The sequence below is a fragment of the Macaca fascicularis genome, chromosome 16, assembly GCF_037993035.2.
Source record: "Macaca fascicularis isolate 582-1 chromosome 16, T2T-MFA8v1.1".
Classification (NCBI taxonomy): domain Eukaryota; kingdom Metazoa; phylum Chordata; class Mammalia; order Primates; family Cercopithecidae; genus Macaca; species Macaca fascicularis.
In genome coordinates this window covers 83,840,203-83,857,156 of record NC_088390.1, presented here as the reverse complement: position 1 = coordinate 83,857,156, position 16,954 = coordinate 83,840,203, and the positions used below count along the sequence as shown (strand labels likewise).

General features: G+C 58.2%; 1 protein-coding gene across 12 annotated transcripts in view; it reads right to left on the bottom strand.

Moving 5' to 3' along the window:
* The window catches only part of SEPTIN9 (septin 9), a 215,261-nt gene that overhangs the window by 65,939 nt on the left and 132,368 nt on the right, over positions 1-16,954 (bottom strand). Inside the window, exons 1-2 of one of the 12 annotated variants that reach the window (XM_065532062.2) lie at positions 15,445-15,605; positions 14,530-14,621 (exon numbers count right to left, since the gene is read on the bottom strand). The exons of 6 other annotated variants lie outside the window; for them this stretch is intronic. Coding sequence is in view for 1 of the 6 variants with exons in the window: in XM_065532056.2 (XP_065388128.1) it covers positions 15,445-15,556 (112 nt within the window). In the remaining 5 variants the exon portion in view is untranslated. Of the gene's footprint in view, positions 1-831; positions 904-13,544; positions 13,945-14,529; positions 14,622-15,444; positions 15,606-16,954 lie in introns of those variants that run through there. 5 more of the 12 variants (XM_065532056.2, XM_065532065.2, XM_065532063.2 and 2 more) reach the window with 5 other exon arrangements.

The window sequence follows — 16,954 nt, the reverse complement described above, 5'->3', positions numbered from 1 at the left end:
CACAAGGGGACTGCCTGCAGCCCACAGAGGGTCCCCTGCAGGCCAGTGGGGCTCTGCCACCCTGCCTAGCCACCTGGTGAGGAAAACAGGCTGCAGACTCAGAGCCAGTATGAGCTCACATGCTAGCAAGATAACACACCAAAGGATGGATGTGCAGGACGAGGGAGCCATGGAGACCCCACCGCAGCCTCAGCAACCCACCAGCAGACCCCGTGCGGGCACCAGGCAGGCCACCCTACCAACTCTCAGGATGCTTCTGCAGGCCCTGCAGGCAGACAGGGTGAACGGAGGCACAAGGAGGGTAAGTCTGACACACGCTGGGGCCGGGCCTGGAGCCAGAGCCCCAGCCAGTCTTGCCACCATATCCTAACGCACTTTCCACAGACAGCAGGCCAGACCAAGGCTGCCCAGACTGAAGGAGAAGGGGCCCTGCCTCTCCCACCACGGGCCTCCTGGAGACCCCAACACAGATCGCCAGCCCACAAACACCAAACCCAGGGCCTCTGACAAGTGAGAAACGTGAAAAATGTACAGAACAGCTGCAGCTTAGCGCTTCTAACACACCAGACACACACAGGCACACACAGCGTCTCTGCGGAGGCCAGAAAACTCTGTGCTGGGAAGTCCCCCCATCGGGGGAGGCCCCACAGCAAGCTCCCCTCTCTGCCTGTCCACCAACGGGCGGGCGGAAGGTCCTAATCAGGACCATATGGGAAAGGCTGGCGGGAGGGGCAGAGAGGGAAAACGAACAGGCAACATCAAGCACCTGGGGCGGGTAGGCGGGGGATACCCAGGAGGAGAGGGCAGCGGTGCACTCCCCATCTCACTCACAGGGAACGGGGGTTCAGGAGGTGCAGGGGAAGGTCCCGGCCGCCTCATCTCTCTTCCTCTGCAGACTCACTCACGGCCTGTCCACGGGCAGCCGGATCCAGCCAGAGGTCAGACGCCCGCTCCAGCCCTACCCCTCTGGCCTCTTGAAAGCGGGCCAAGACAGTGCGGGGGATGACGCTGCTATTTCCGGCGTGGCCATGCTGGGCCTCTGGTTGGGTGGGAACGTGGCGGGGGCGCCATCCCTTTTGGCTGTCACAGGCACAAAAGCCTCTCCGTGTCCCAGTGCCACATGTGGGTGCCTTCCCTGCTGCCCCAACAGGAGGGACACCTGAGCAGACCCTGTTGGGGGGTGCTCTTCGCACCCAGTCCACCCTGACCTAGCAAATCCCCTTTCTGCTCCTTGGGGCAGGAGCCACCAGGTCAGGTCTCAGGCAATGGCCAGTGAAGGGGCTGCGCGGAGGGCTTCCTGGCTCACAGGAAGGGAGGCTCTCCTTCCCTAGAACATGGCTGCAGCATCCTGTGACCGAGAGGGACACCACGGCTGGAGATGGTGGAACGGAGACGCCTCCACAGCATCCTCAATGCCCGGAACATCTCATTTTGCACAAAAAAGCTCTCAGTTCTCTTGAGGGCTGAAGCCATTCTGAGTTGGGGTTTCTGTCACTCAGAAAAGCATCCTGTTGGAGCAGCTGAGAGCACAGCAGGAGGGGAGGGGCGGGAGAGAACACCCCCCACAGCGACAGGGGATTCTCTGACTCCAAGAATCAGCTCCTGCAGAGGGCCTGCGGACACGGCCACCCACCCCCAGCCCTGAACTGTCCCCTGCCAAGGGCCCAGAAATTCCTGGGAGGGGGACTGCAGGCGGCCTCCTTCGTGAGAACGGTGACTGTGGTCAGGCCCAGCTCACAAGTCAGCAACTCTGCCCAGCGGCCACGGTGGACCCCTCTGGATGGCTTCCAGAAAAAGCGTTCCCCTTCCGTCGTCAGCGTCCTGAAATCCAAGAATATACTCCCAACAGCAACTACAACAAAAGCTAACGCTGAGTGAGTACCGCAGGCACCATTTCCAGAGCCTCACACACCCCTGCCCGCTCAGTCCTCACAAAAACTCCACCCATCCTTCCTCCCCTCTCCTCCTCTAACAGCACGGAAAACGGGCACGGAAGGGTTAAGCTGGACTGAGGAGGGGTTGGTGGAACAGCCTGGGGGTCCATTCTGCAAGAACCTCATATTGCAAAGGGAACCCTCGGGTCAGGGAGTGGGGCACAGCCCCCATCTATCTACCCCCCGCCCCCCCGTTCTCAGCACCAGGCCTGGCACAGAGCGGGCCTCGGCTGTAAATGAATAAGTGAATGAGAGCCTGCTGAGGGAACAAGGTGACAGGGACGAGGGAGAAACAATCAAAGTAGCCAACGCCGCGGCCGCTGTGATGACGGTGACAACGGCAGCAGTGACACGTGGGCTCCTGTCGTGCCAGGCCCGTTCTAAGCACTTTGCTCTATGAACACATTTGTTTCTCATCACGTCTCTCTCAAGTGGGCATTTCTATTAGTCCATTTTACAGAGGGGAACGTAGTTGAGTGTACTGGCCAAAGTTGTGCTGCCAGGAAAGGTCATGGAGTCCAGGTAATGTGTGGCTTCCCAGCCGGGCTCTGGTTCACACGGCCTCACAGGCAGCCCCATGAAACACGCAGAGAGAGCATGTGAGGGGTCCTCCTGCTGCCCCCCACCCCCAGTTGGGGTCCACCCTCTGCTGAAACCTCCCCAACGTGTTTCCAAGTCCCGCCAGCCACGAGACATTTTTTTGAACATCCAGTACCACCCTCCTATGGCTGTTTGACCTCATCCTTGTACAGGGCAAGACTTGGGCGAAAAGTGAAAAGGATGAAAATCCCTGAGAGAGGCGGCAAGGTGGCACTCTTTTTTTTTTTCTTTCTTTCTTTTTTTTGAGACAGCATTTCACTCCCATCGCCCAGGCTGGAGTGCAGTGGTGCGATCTTCGCTCACTCCACCTCCCGGGCTCAAGCTATTCTCCTGCCTCAGCCTCCTGAGGAGCTGGGACCACAGGCACGTGCCACTGCACCCGGTTAATTTTTGTATTTTTTGTAGAGATGGAATTTCGCCATGTTGCCCAGGCTGGTCTCAAACTTCTGGGCTCAAGCAATCTGCCTGCCTTAGCTTTCTGGGATTACAGACGCGAACTATCATGCCTGGCTGAGGTGGTTCTCATACAAAGCAGAGAAAACCATCTTTAGTTCAAAACAAATTAGTAAGTATTGAGTATCTATGTAGAAAAAGACGGGAAGGAAATGCGAACATACTAACAGTGTTTGTCTGGAGGATGCAATTATTATTGATCATTTCCTTTACATTTTCTAAGTTAATGTTTTTGTCACAAGTAGGTGTGATTTTTAAAATCACAAAAGTTAAAGGCTGGTTTTTTGTTTGTGTTTTGTTTTTTGAGACAGGGTCTCAACTTACCACCTAGGAGCCGGAGTATAGTGGTGTGGTCATAGCTCACTGCAGCCTCGAACTCCTAACTCAAGCAATCCTCCCACCTGAGCCTCCTGAGGAGCGGGGACGACAGGCAAGCGCCACTACACCTGGAGCTTCTGTTGCCCAGACTGGTCTCGAACACCTGGCCTCAAGCGACTCTCCCACCTCAGCCTCCCAAAGCTGGGATTATAGGCATGAGCCACCACACCCAGCAAAGATTGCTTTTCAATCAGGAAGACAGATGCTTCTTAGTTCTTCTTCTTCTTCTTCTTCTTCTTTTTTTTTGATACGGAGTACTGCTCTGTTGCCCAGGCTGGAGTGCAGTAGCATGGTCTCGGCTCACTGCAGCCTCTGCCTCCCAGGTTCAAGAGATTCTCCTGCCTCAGCCTCCCAAGTAGCTGGGATTACAAGCGTGCACCACCACACCCGGCTAATTTTTGTATTTTTAGTAGAGGTGGGGTTTCACCATGTTGACCAGCCTGGTCTTGAACTCCTGACCTTAAGGGATCCACCTGCCCCCGCCTCCCGAAGTGTTGGGAGTACAGGCGTGAGCCACCACACTCGGCCTGCTTCTTAGCACTTCTAACCTCTGCCCCTTGGCATCGCCTGGCCAAGCAGATGAAAGGTTCCAGTGAGCTGTCAACCAGCTCTGGGCCGGGGTCTTCCCTGGGCAGCTCCAAGGGGCTGGGATCTGGCTCCTTTTCCAGAGCTGGGTCCAGAAACCAAGATCGGGAATGCGTGACGGCTGCTCCATGGGTCCTTGCTATGAGGTCACTTCCCTGGTTCCAGGGATCAGCCGCTGGCTGTAGGGAGCATGTGGGTTCAGCCAGGGTTTGTATCAACACAGCTCTGCTCCATCCGTGACCTAGTGGGTTCCTCCACCCCCCGCTGCATGACAACCCCAGGAAAAATGTTAGGAGGGAGGGAGCCGCTGGGGGTGTGACAGGAGACACTTTCCAGGGACAGAGTTGTAAAAACTGCTTCAAAGTCCTCTCCAAGGACTTTCAAGGCCTCCACTGCCCCCTACTGACAGGTCACGGCTCAGGAAGAGAAAGCTGGGGGTAGAGCTGGCCGGGGGGAGGGTGACCAGCACCCCCAAGGCAAGGAGATGAGCTGGGAGAACAGGGGGCTGGCAGGGCAGCCCCAGGCTAGCTCCTGTCTCCAGAACCACTGTCTCCCTCCTCTGGCCACAAAATGAGGCTGGCCGGACACAGGCCTACTCCACAGGCTGGGAGGCTGGGCGTGAAAGCACTGTGCTTGCATGGGGTACCCCATGGTGAATACCATCAAAGCCAACCCCCAGGGTCTGCTGTCCTACAGGGAAGACAACGTAAGGCACCCATGGAACCCAGAGGCATCTAAAGGATCTGACAGCCATGAGCTGGGAGGACACAGTTCTGCAGCAGGAGAAAGAGGGGCAGAGCCAGGTTTTGCCCACCGTCCTTGTGATCATCGCCACTCAGGGCTGGTACGGACCACTTGGGATGGACCCTGCAGGGCGCATTCACAGTGCAAGAGTTCTTCTAGAGGATACCTTACTCCATCCTCACAAAAAGCCAGGGTTCAACCTGGTGAACCACCTTTCCCCATCTGTCCCACCCCCGGAGCCAGACCTGAATGGCTCCAGGCCTGAGTCCAGAAGGCATGCCCAAGAGGTGAGTTTCCTCAAGCCTGCAAGGCCCCTGGGCCCTTGGCCTGAGCTCAGGTATTCGCACCATGCTAGGACAGCCCTGGGCAGGCATCTTCACTTCTGAGCATCCCTCTCCACTTCTGCAGGATGCGGGGAACCGCGCCACCCGGCAAGGCCTGACTGGCGAGTGGTCCTCGCTCCAGCAGCAGCCGGCACTACCAAGACCGTCAGCCACTCCAGAGGCAAACGACAGGCCCTGGAGCGCAGTGTGGGGGCCAGAAGCCTGGTCCCCCCACATCTGCCCCATCTGCTGTGTTGTCCTGCGCACAGCCCACCCCTCTGTGGTCCCGAGTCTCAGCTCCGAGGTCTCTAAGACCCCTTCGGTCCCCGCAGCTCAGGATGCTCACTTGAAAACCAGGCCCAGTCAGCAGGGCCTCCCTCGTCAGCCCTCCACTGGCCAGCTCCTGCCCAGCACCCTCCAGCTCATTATCCCCATCCCTGCAAACTCCACACCAGCACCCTAAGCCCTTCCTCCTCCAGGAAGGAGACTGTCCCCAAATGTGTCCCCTGTTCCCTTTCGATAAAAGTCCAGAAAATAGAGAAGCAGCCTCCCACCTCCTCTCCCCGCCGAACCCTCGGCCTTTCGGATGCCCCCTCTGATTCTCTGCTAATATCCCCACAACACAATCAGTCCTCAGTCCCTCCGCAAACGCAATCCGCAAGCATGCCGTAGCCCTGGCGGCCAGTGACGTCCCTATTTAGCAGCCTGCGGGAGCCAGCGCACCTCTCAGCCAGGTGAGCTGCAGGAGCCAGTCATGGCAAGGGCAGGAGGCCTGGGTGCTGACGGCATCGGCACCATCAAAATCATGGTCAGATCAAGGTCACAGTCAGCGAGCTTCTCCACCTGCAATTTCCTCCTCACCAAGGCGGTCTCAGCCTCAGCCTCGACCTTGGCCTTGGTCTTGGCCTCAGGAGCTGCAGACACAGCCCCCAGCCCCCGCCCCAGGAGCTCGGCCTCATACACACTGGAGGACATGGAGCTGGGGCACAAACAGCCAAGAACAGGTACATCCACAACCAGGAGCAGGAGGCAGAGGGCTGCTGAGACGTTCCCATTCCCACCGGCTGCCGGGAACTTACCGCTTATTATACACTGACTGTATACCCAGGGCTGTGACATGTCTGCTTCTTACATTATACCATTAAATCCCCAAATTTGTCCCCAATTTACATACGATGAGGCAAATTCAGAGTAAATAACCAGCTTATCAGATTCTGAACCCAGGGGTGGCTCTAACCTCCCTCCTTCCAGCTGCTTTGAGCCCACACGAGTACTGAGGCACAAGTGAACCCTACCAGCTGGGAAGTGCGCCCTCCCTCTCTGACCCCACAGCCCTCCCAGCCTGTGCCTGAAGCTGCCGGCACCCTCCCACCCAGCACTGCTCTCTGTAGCCTGAGCTGTTGCTGTGTGACCCGGGGTTAGTGCCCTAACCTCTCTGGACTACACCTGCAAGATGAGGATGCAGCCGCACAGCCTACTTTAAATGCTCACTAACTTGCATGCACAGCTAACATCTGCCGAGCCTGTGACATGGACCAGCTTTGCTTCAATTTCGAATGTGGTACCCCCACCCAGTTTGGGGATGGAACTGTTAGTTCCTCTTTTTCTGGATAAGAAAGTTGAAAGGCTCCAGAAGGCACCAAGGTCAGCTGGTTTGCCAGTAGGTAGAGTGCCCACCCATCACTCACAACCCACGCCCGACCGTTTCGCCTGTGTCCCCAGTTGAGATTCTGTGTGTACTTGAACACTTTGCCAATGGTTGAACCTGCACCAGAGCCACTGTGTCAGCTGGGCCTGCCAGGCCACCCTCCCCGAGCTCTGTCCAAGGCAGGGCCAGTCCTCATACCTCGCGTCCTTGCCAGTGTCCCACCCAAGGCCCTGGAGTCAGAGATCCAGCTAAATCCTGGCAATGCCCCATTCCTGCCCTGTGACTATGGGCCAGCGAGTCAGCCTCTCTGTGCCTCCCAGGTTGCTGTGAGGGTTACAGGAGATGCGGTGAAGGCCCTGAGCTTGGTGGCTGGCCTGCTGGAAAGGCTAGTTATGTGGTGCAAGGATGGCAGCGGTGACAATAAATGAATCGAATGAAAACAAGGCAAACTGGGCCTGGGGAAGGGCGCTGGTTAAACCAACCTGAGTGGATCAGGACCTTGCACATGAGCAGGCGGGAACAGCTCCAAATAGCAAGTCTGGCAGCCCGGATGACTCAGGCCTGGGTGTTGTTCAGGGCCCCCTCTCAGTTCCTCTGCCGGCCTGGTCTCCTCCTTCCAGCCTGACTGCCCCTGTGGGTACCAACGAGTTCCCAACCAGGACTGAGGCAGAACAGACAGAGCTCAAGGCCCTGCAGGCAGGCACAGAGTGTGAATGGCAAACAGGAGACGCTCCAGGCACCCCACCGTCCTTCCCTCCCCGAAGGCTGACAATGCCAACCTACAGAAGAAGCTGTTCTTCCTGGCCTCGGATCCCATCTCAACACAGTGCATGAGGCAGCTGTGACCAGAGGGTGTGACTACCCCTGCAGATGGAACCCATTCACTGTGCCCAGCCCATAGCCAGAGCCTGGAGGACGGGGGAAGTGAGGTGGGGCATCTCCTACAGTGAAGGGAGAAACCAATCTAGCTATTTTTTCTTGGATTGCTTCTGGAACTCACCCTGTCATGGCTCTACCCTAACTCAGCTTCCCAAAGCCTCAGAGAGCTCTGTGCTTTTCCCTGCATCCCATCTCATCCGCTTGTGCTGGATTAGTCCCCTAGAAACCCCGTCTCCTGTCATTCCCAGGGCACGAAGGCTGGTTGGTAGGTTTAGGGATTCCCATCTTCTGATCCAGCCCCAGTGGCTCACCCCACACTCACCTGCACTCACAGGTGTATCTCCCACCTCCAGCCTTTCCACAGGCAGCCCCACATTCTGGGAGCTCAGCCTCCCGCAACGACTCACTCCAGAGCACAGGGACCTCTCTCTCTGACTCCTTCTTAGCTCCAACCATGAGCAGTCCATGTCATAGCAATGCCTTAGTTGCTTGTCTGCTAAGTTATGACAATGCCCCTTTGCCCTCTAACCTAATGTCTGCATATAGACAAACCTCCACATTCCAAGCCACCAGATACCACTTCTTCCAGGAAGTCTTCCCTGACTGCTCCAGTTGGACAGAGGCTTCCCTCCTCTGTGCTCTCCTAGTGTTTAACAAGCATTCACTGAGCACCCGTGACATGCAAGGCACCCGCAACACAAGTCAGTGCCCCGTGCCCTCCCAGAGGGCATATGAACAAATAAACGGCAAGACTCTCCAATACTCATCCCTGCCCCACAGAAAACCACCCATAGGCATGGGAGGGCTGCTCTAACTGCGGGTGACAGGGAGGCCTCTCCAAGATGGCAGTGCTTCAGCAAGACCTGAATGAGGCGGCCAGGAGGTCTGGGGAGGGACTTCCCGCGAGGGAACAAGCGAACATTCTTCCGTGAGGATGAGCCCTCATGTCCCAGGAGCAGCCAGGCCAGGAGGCCGGTGGGGAGTGGCCGGGTGACGTGGGATCTCACAGGCTGCCCCAGGATGAATCAGCATCCCAAGCACAGCAGACACCCAGGGAAGGCTTAGGCTGGGGAGTGATCTGAACACATTCTCCATCCAGGAGCTCACCGGGGCTCCTGGGCTCATGCTGTCCCGCCACTGCACACCTCCAGGGGGTTGGGGGGCACCCTTTACACCACCCTCACAGGCAGTGCTCCTGGGGGAGGTATGCTGTGCAGGGGACTCGCTGGCCACCCTGTGGGACGAACCACAGGCAACAGTATAGGACAGGTGGTCAGTTCAGAAGGGACAACTACCCAAGCAGGGGTCAGAGGGCACTCGGATTTGGGAGGAATCCTCAACTTCTCAGGCCCAGGCAACCAGAGGTGGGGCGCGGGGTGCTGCTTCCTGAGATGGGAGGCCTGGGTTCCTGGCTGCATTCCCTGGTGTGGAGGTGCTGGGAGGTGTGGAGGCCTCCTCCTGAAGCTGGGACCCTCTGGTCATCCTGACCCACTGTTCCGATCCTATTCGCCTGTCTGAGGGCAGAGCCTGAACTCACAGTCGTGCACACTCCCCTCTGCACAGGGCCCTGCGGGGCCGCACAGCAGCCTCTCCTCTACAGATCAGGACCCTGAGCTCCAGGAGAGCTGGGACTGTCCGAGACCGCAGAGCCAGGGTCGGACACAGCCAGGCCAACCTCCTGACTTCTGGCTCCATGCATTCTAGGCACACAGGTACAATTCTGCTGGCTGGGAGGGTGGGGGTGGGGGGAGATGAGCAGGTGGGCAGCTTCCTCTTAGCCTCCCAACATGTGTGTGCCGGATCCCTGGGGGAGGAGCACAAAGACCCTTTCCCAAGACACAGAAAGAGGCAGTGGGGGGTCCTTCTCTGGCTGAGGCTCCAGGTCCTGAGTGTTGGATGCAGCCCCACTTGGAGGTTGGAAGTCAGGTGGCCTCGGGGGTGTGTGGGGCCCGCCAGCTCAGCTGCAGCTCCTTCCATGTAAGGGAACCTCCCAGGCAGCATCCCCATGGCCAGCGAGGGGACCAGGAAGAGTGGGGGCTGCAGCCAGAGTGGCACTCGGGTGGGCTGCTCCCTGAGGACACGGTCACATCCCCCTCCTGGACCTCTGAAGCCCTCAGGTACGGGTCAAGGGCTCTCAGCTGCAGGCAGGAGAGGGCCCCACAGTCACAGATCCGGGGAGTCCAGCTTGCAAAGCCCAGAGGCTTCCGGAGGCCGCTGGCCCGGCTTCCTGTGCAGCTGGGTTTTCCTGGGAGGGCCTCCTCCGGCACTCTCAGTCCCCAGCCCGCACGACCTCCCACAGCTGGGCCCATCTTCCCAGGCCCAGGTCACGTGGTGCAGGTCAGTGGGGCTCTGGGGGAGGGCAGGGCGCCAGGAACAGCCCCGGGGGTGGGGGGACTGGTGCAGAGCTCACTTTGGCCGCCTGCCCACTTTGCACGAGGGATGCTAGACTTCCACATGTGGTCACTCAACTTCGCCCAACTATGCGTAAGTCCTGGTTACCCTCACCCTAGTGACGGGAATTAAACTGGCCAAGGAGCAGCTCAGATTCTGAGCAGAGTAGGGGTCCGAGCCTCCCAGGAGTTCTAGGCATCCCCCAGCCCCTCCTCCTGATACTGAGTCCACACACTCAGCACCCAAATGCCCATTCACTTGGGGGTCCGCCAACCACTAGTCGGCATGGCTTAACAAAGGGCTTCTGTGCCACAGGCCTCATTTGATCCTCCCAAAAACCCTCTGAGGCAGGACAATGTTATTCAACCCATTTTACAGACAAAGCAACTGAGTCATAAAATGGCTTGCCAAAAGATACAGAGGCAGAAAGATCAACAGCAAAGAGCTTCTCTGCGATCCTGACCAGCAAGGCCCCCAGAAAAAAGCCAGGGACCCTGAGGCGCTCACAGGAGCAGAGTCCTGGAGGGGAACGAGAGCTTAGCCTCATGCCACCCTCAAAGGGTACCTTGAAGGTCAAGGTATTGGGCCCAAGCAGGCTGGACTCTGTTCCCTGCACCCCTCCCACCTCCTGAAGCTCCTTCCCTCCCACCCAGGTGGGCCGTGGAGGTGTCCATAACACATAATGGAACAGCCGGTGGGTCATGGGCCCCCCCACTGAGCCAAGGGGCTCGACCAGAGGCTCAAACAGTGGCATAGAAACCGTGAGCTTAACTGCAAACCAGCTCGGGCTTTGGAGTCAAGCAGCCCTATGTTCAAAGCCAGGGTCAGCTGCTTCTAGCTGTGTGGCCTGGGGCCGGTTCTTCAACCTCTCTGTGCCTCGGTGCCTTCTTCTCTACGGTAGTAACAGGACCGTTTTCTACGGCAATGGTGCGGATACGTCCCATGAAGCACATAAAGCTTCGAGCCCAGCGTCTGGAGTATGTCAGGATGCAGTAAGTGGTCACTTATGATTCATGAAATATTAATAAGGCAAGGGGTGGAATGACAGCCTCCCTGCGTTGTCCCTAAAATGGAAACAAATCTGCTCAGCGCTCAAAGCAGCAGAAAGCGAGCCAAGGACAAGCTCCCAGTGACCATGCCCTGGCAGAGCGTTCCCTACTGGCCCCAGGCAGGGCTCAGGGCGGGTGGCCACCCTCCAGATGAGCTCATAGCTGGCACCTGCTTCCAGAGCACATGTCTGGACTTTCCAGATCTTTCCTCCCCTTTCTCTGACCTTTCCCTACTCTGCAACCCCCACCTCCTGCCACTTTCTTACTCACTCTCTCCTTTCATTCCTGTTCAAAAACAAATAATGGAGGCCAAATGTGTCAGCTGGCTCCCTGGAAAGGCTTCCCTGAAGCAGGAACACAAGGCGGGCGGTGGAGGATTACTCAGCGTAAGCCACGTGATCTCTGCGCGGAGCCGGGGAAGGGGAGGCGCTGAGATTGAGGGTGCTAGGATCGAGGCACTGAGACGGGGTCACTGGACAAAGGCCAGGGCCAGCTCCCGTTCCCACCCCAACAGGGGCCCCCGCATTTAGGGGCCACATCTCCAAAGTCTCTTGGGCAAGAGAGACAAATCCCATCACAGGGTCACAAACGCTGCCTCCAGGCCGCGATCTGGGTGGGGGTGGGAGATTCCTGGCCGGTTCCTAAACATTCACTCAGTGGACAGAACTATCAAGGGGAACTCAATGTTTCCACAACAGCTTGGTCAAGATACAGGTATCAGGCTGGGCGCGGTGGCCCACGCCTGTAGTCCCAGCACTTTGGGAGGCTGAGGTGATGGGATTGCTTGAGGCCAGGAGTTCGAGACCAGCCTGGCCAACATGGTGAAACCCCATCTCTACTAAAAATACAAAAATTAGCCAGGTGTGATGGTGCGAGCCTGTAGTCCCAGCTACTTGGGAGGCTGAGACAGGAGAATTGCTTGAACCCTGGAGGTGGAGGTTGCCGTGAGCGGAGATCCGCACCACTGCCTTCCAGCCTGGATGACAGAGCGAGACGGTCTCAAAAAAAAAAAAAAGATGCAGGTATTGTCTCAGGGTTCACAAGTCTAACCTTACCCCTGACATTGGCATTTAATCCTGATGCAGATCCTAGCAGGAAAAAGGAGAAGAGCCAGAAGGCTGTGGGGACGAGGGGGTTTAGAGCAGTGCTTATTAGACTTTCTCTGGCAGGCAGAAGTGTCCCCTGGAGGCTGCTAGACAAGCAGAGGGCCCACCCCAGAGCCTCTGGTTCGGGAGGGCTGGGTTAGGGCCCAGGAAGCTGCATTTCGGCAGGGAATTCAGCGCTATCCTGAGCCCTACTTTGGAAGCAGAACAGAACCAGAACCAAAAGCTTCTGTGGGCCCCATTTCCTGGGGATGGGCCTCTGCACCATCCGAGGTGACCATTAGTCCAGCTCCCTGGGACCAGCCCTGGGCACTCCCTGGGAAAAGGAGGACCTGCAGAGGACGGTTTTCCAGGATCCCCCAGACCCCCCACCCCACCCCGCTCTCACCCCAGCTTCCCCCACTTCCATCCTCCACCTAGAACTCTGGAGACCTGGCCCTGGAGGCCCAGAGATCAGAAATAAGAGGAGACAAGGGGAGAAGCTCCCTTCCCCATTCCCCAGCCACACCAATGGGCTGACCTCCCAGGAAGCCACGCCAGCCACTGCTACTGTCCTGGACGCCCCGCCTGGCCCCGAGGCTGGGTGATGACAAGCATTCCGTTCTGCCTCCCTCTTCACCTGAGGTTCCTGCTGATGTGAGGCCTGACCACGCACCCAGGAGGCACAGGACAGAGTCCAGAGCTGTTCAAGAACACATAAGGCTGAGGCCCGCTTCCTGCACCTGGGAAGGGCCAGGAAGGGTTAAAGGAAAACCCCAGACGAGCACAATGGCTCATGCCTGGAATCCTAGCACTTTGGCAGGCCAAGGCAGGAGGATCATTTAAGCCCAGGAGTTAGAGGTCAGCCCGGGAAATATAGTGAGACCCCATTTCTACAAAAAAAATTAAAATTAAAAAATTAGCCAGGCATGGTGGCACACGCCTGTAGTCCCAGCCACTTGGCAGGCTGAGGTGGGAGGATCACTGAGCCCAGGAGGTCAAGATCACAGTGAGTGGGAGATTGGGCCACTGAACTCCAGCCTGGGCGACAGAGAAAGACCGTCTCAAAAAAAACCCTACACTCCAAGGAGCTTAGTGGAACCTTCGGCCAGGACGACTGTGCAATAAGCTGGCAGCTGCCAGTCCCCAAGGGTGAAGACCCATCCACTAACAACCTGCACCCCAGTGCGGTGAGAGGAAGCGCCTGGGGAAAGATGCCGGCTGAGGCACCGAGCTCAGCAGCTCAGCCCGATCGACCGTGGAGAAGCCACTCCAGTTCCAAAGACAAAGATCATTAAACCTCAGGTGAATCGCTCAAAAGCCATCCCTGTACACACAGAGGGCGCATTCTGGGACATGTGGATACCTTCCCCCAGGACAGGAAGTAAAACCAGTAGGCAGAGATGTGGGCCTCCCTGCTCTTGCTGGAGCCAGCCTAGAGCCCTCATCTCAGTCCCCAGGGAAGCACAGACCCCCACCTCCACCGCAGCCAAAAGACTTCCAACCTCATCTTCGTGCCCAGGGAAGCACAGACCCCCACCTCCACTGCAGCCAAAAGACTTCCAACTTCATCTCCATGCCCAGGGAAGCACAGGCTCCACCTCCACCGCAGCCAAAAGACTTCCAACCTCATCTCAGTCCCCAGGGAAGCACAGACCCCCACCTCCACCGCAGCCAAAAGACTTCCAACCTCATCTCAGTCCCCAGGGAAGCACAGACCCCCACCTCCACCGCAGCCAAAAGACTTCCAACCTCATCTCAGTCCCCAGGGAAGCACAGACCCCCACCTCCACCGCAGCCAAAAGACTTCCTGTTGGCTTTCCCAGCAGGATCCAGCCCAGGTCTTGTGGGGAGAGGCAGCAGGGGGAGGAGAAAGACAGAGAAAGATGAGCTCCTGGCAGCTGTGACTAGCGGGAGAGAAATGAGGTTCCAATCTGTTCCTGCTCACCCCACAGACGGGCGGTGTCTTATTTCAAAATCCAGGGCAGCTGAGGGACTGAAGGAAGAGGGAGACACCTTCTAACTGGGGTTTTCTTTCATTTCACCCCATGGCGCCTTACACAGGAAAGAGCCGGAAGGGCTCGGGCTCCCGGCATCCAGCCAAAGCCTCAGGCAGGGGCCCAGACAAGGGGCTGTGCTATCACTCCAGGTAGCCCGAGGGTCAGTGACGGTAGAGCTCCACCCCACCCCACCACTGCACAGTACCCCATATCCAGGACAGCTCAGCAGCCAAGCTGCCCCAGGGTTCAAATCCAGACACTTAACTGTGGGGCCTCAGGCAAGTGGCTGAAGCTCTCTGCGCCTTGATTTCCTAATCTGGAAAATGGGATAATGAAAGTAACTGTTGGGCAGGGCAAGGGGTAAGTGAAAGCCAGCGTTTGTTTGAGAGTGATGTGGTTAGGACCGTCATTGTGACCAGACACTGAGCCTTCTCCTCCCACCTGAGACAAGGGTTTCACTCACTGTTGCCGGAAAGATCTGGACCCGGAAGGACGAGGGAAGTCGTCTCATTCGCAATCCCAGAGGGAAGGTGAGGTCCCTGTGCCAGCTGGCTGCTGCAGGGGAGAGGGTGGGAGACGGCTGGGGGACAGAGGAGCAGGGACAGCAGGAGGAACGGCCGGCAGGGAAGTACCCCAGCGATCTAAAGGACTGTCTACCAGGAGGACAGCTCAGACTCTTCCCCACTGAGACAGACTCCTCTGGACAGTTGGGCTGAGGATTCCCAGGGCCTCTGAGTGAAACAGAATCAGCCATCACTGAAGCCACATGTCCCACAGGCTTGCAAGCACAAGTGGGGACTGCCCAGGTGTCTCTGTTTCATAGGGGCCAGGCACCAAGGCCAGGGTGGCCAGAGGACATCACGCAGCCCAGTGGGGGCCTCGCAGAACCACCAGCCAAGAAGGCGCGTGCAGAAGCACGCCAGTGTTGCAAGGAGGCAAACTTCCTGCTGGACTGAACATGGGGAGCTGAGCTTCCAATTGCTGAGCCGGGTTGTCTGGTCCGCTTCTCTCTTCCTGAACAGAACGTCCCCAGACAGAGCGGCCAGGCAACGGCATGGCCAAGTGGGGGTCTGCATTCCAGGCCTGCCCTGCAGCCTGACCAGCCTGCCGCCCTCCCAGGAGACACAGGACTGGCCAGGGCTCCCGTAGGCTGCCACAGGAATAAGGCAGGGCTGTGACCTCCTCCATGGCCCAGGCGCCTGGGGGAGGGACCATGAGCTCCAGTTCAGGGAGCAGACAGGAAACGGGGGGTCCACATTCCCCCCAACCACGGAGCTGGCTTCTCCTCCACTGCATTCTCACCAGCCATACCCCCCACCAAAAAAACCACCTTACCCAATGGGTGGTTTTGCAGCGACACCCAGCCCAATGAAGTTACCTGGTGGGGGCCTTGGGGGATGGGGCCCCCAGAAATGCACACGGGCAGTGGGCGAGCCGGAGGCTGTGTGAGGCCTTGCTTCCTGGGGCTGGCCGGGAGGTGCCTCAACCATCTGTGTAACCCGAGCCCGCTGTGACCAGGACCGGCTGCTTCCCCATCTCAGCCCTCTCCTATCAGCATCAGCTAAGCATTAGTCAGCAGGTGCCGGCAGGGAGCCACGGCCTAAGGCAGGCCTGCAGTTAGACCAGCACCGGGGGAGGGACCAGGAGAAAGACCTCTAGAGTGGAAGCCACAGCCCCTCTTCCTCCTGGGCTGGGCGACAGATCACCATCCCCAGCCAGCCCTGGGGAAGCGGGAGGGGTCAGCCTGGTCGCAGGTACAGCACTGGGGTCCTCAAGGTGGCTGCTGCTGACCACGGCCCCTCTTCCTCCTGGGCTGGGCAACAGACCACCATCCCCAGCCCGCCCTAGGGAAGCGGGAGGGGTCAGCTGGGGCACAGGTATAGCTCCGGGGTCCCTGCAGCAGCTGCTGCTGACCACAGGCCTGTTACTCCTCCTCCGGCTGGGTTCCCACTCTGGTCCTGAAAGCGCCTCCCTCAGCTCCCATCTCCTGCCCAGGAGGCAGCCAACACCCCAAGCGCTGCCACAGCAGGAGGCTGGGCCTACAAGTGTGACCCGCCTGGGGAGGGACAGAGGGAAAGACCACCTCCGTTCAAAACAGCAGTCTTCTCCCTCCCCTCGGGGGTTCCCACGGGGTCTCCAGTCTCTCTCTTACCAAGAAGTAAGGAGAGGCAGGGAAGTTTCAGGAACATCAGCAGAGAAGAGACAGGGCAGGCTAGAGGAAGCGGGTTGTAGGGTGCCTAAGGCTTTGGGCTGGGCTTTGGGAGGCCAGGGTATGGGCAACTGGGAGGCTCAGGTAGGGAAATCTGCCCCGCAGGTACCCTGGGAGACAGAGGAGAGGGGACATGACAGCCGTCCCTCACTGCCTCCCGGCTGTGGCTTCCAGGGGCCTCGGCTCAGACCAGATGCACCCCATGCACCAGGTCTCAGTTCAGCCAGGAAGCAGGGCCCACGGGCCTCCATGACTGCCTGGACAGTGATCCCCAAAGGGCCCCCTCACCAGCTGGGGAGCTCCCGAGGGGAAAGTGGCTTTGCGGACCATCTGGAGACATCAATGGGCCATGAGGACAGGAGGAGGCGTGGACATCCTCACAGCCTTGAGGGAAAATCAAAGCAGAGCTGGAGGCTGGGCACAGTGACTCACACCTGTAATCCCAGCACTTTGGGAGGCCGAGGCGGGCGGATCACTTGAGGTCATGAGTTCAAGACCAGCCTGGCCAACATGATGAAAACTGATCCCTGCTAAAAGTACAAAAACTAGCCGGCCACGGTGGCACGTGCCTGTAGTCCCAGCTACTCGGAAGGCTGAGGCAGGAGAATTGCTTGAACCCAGGTGGTGGAGACTGCAGTGAGCTGAGATGGTACCACTGCACTCCAGCCTGGGCAACAGA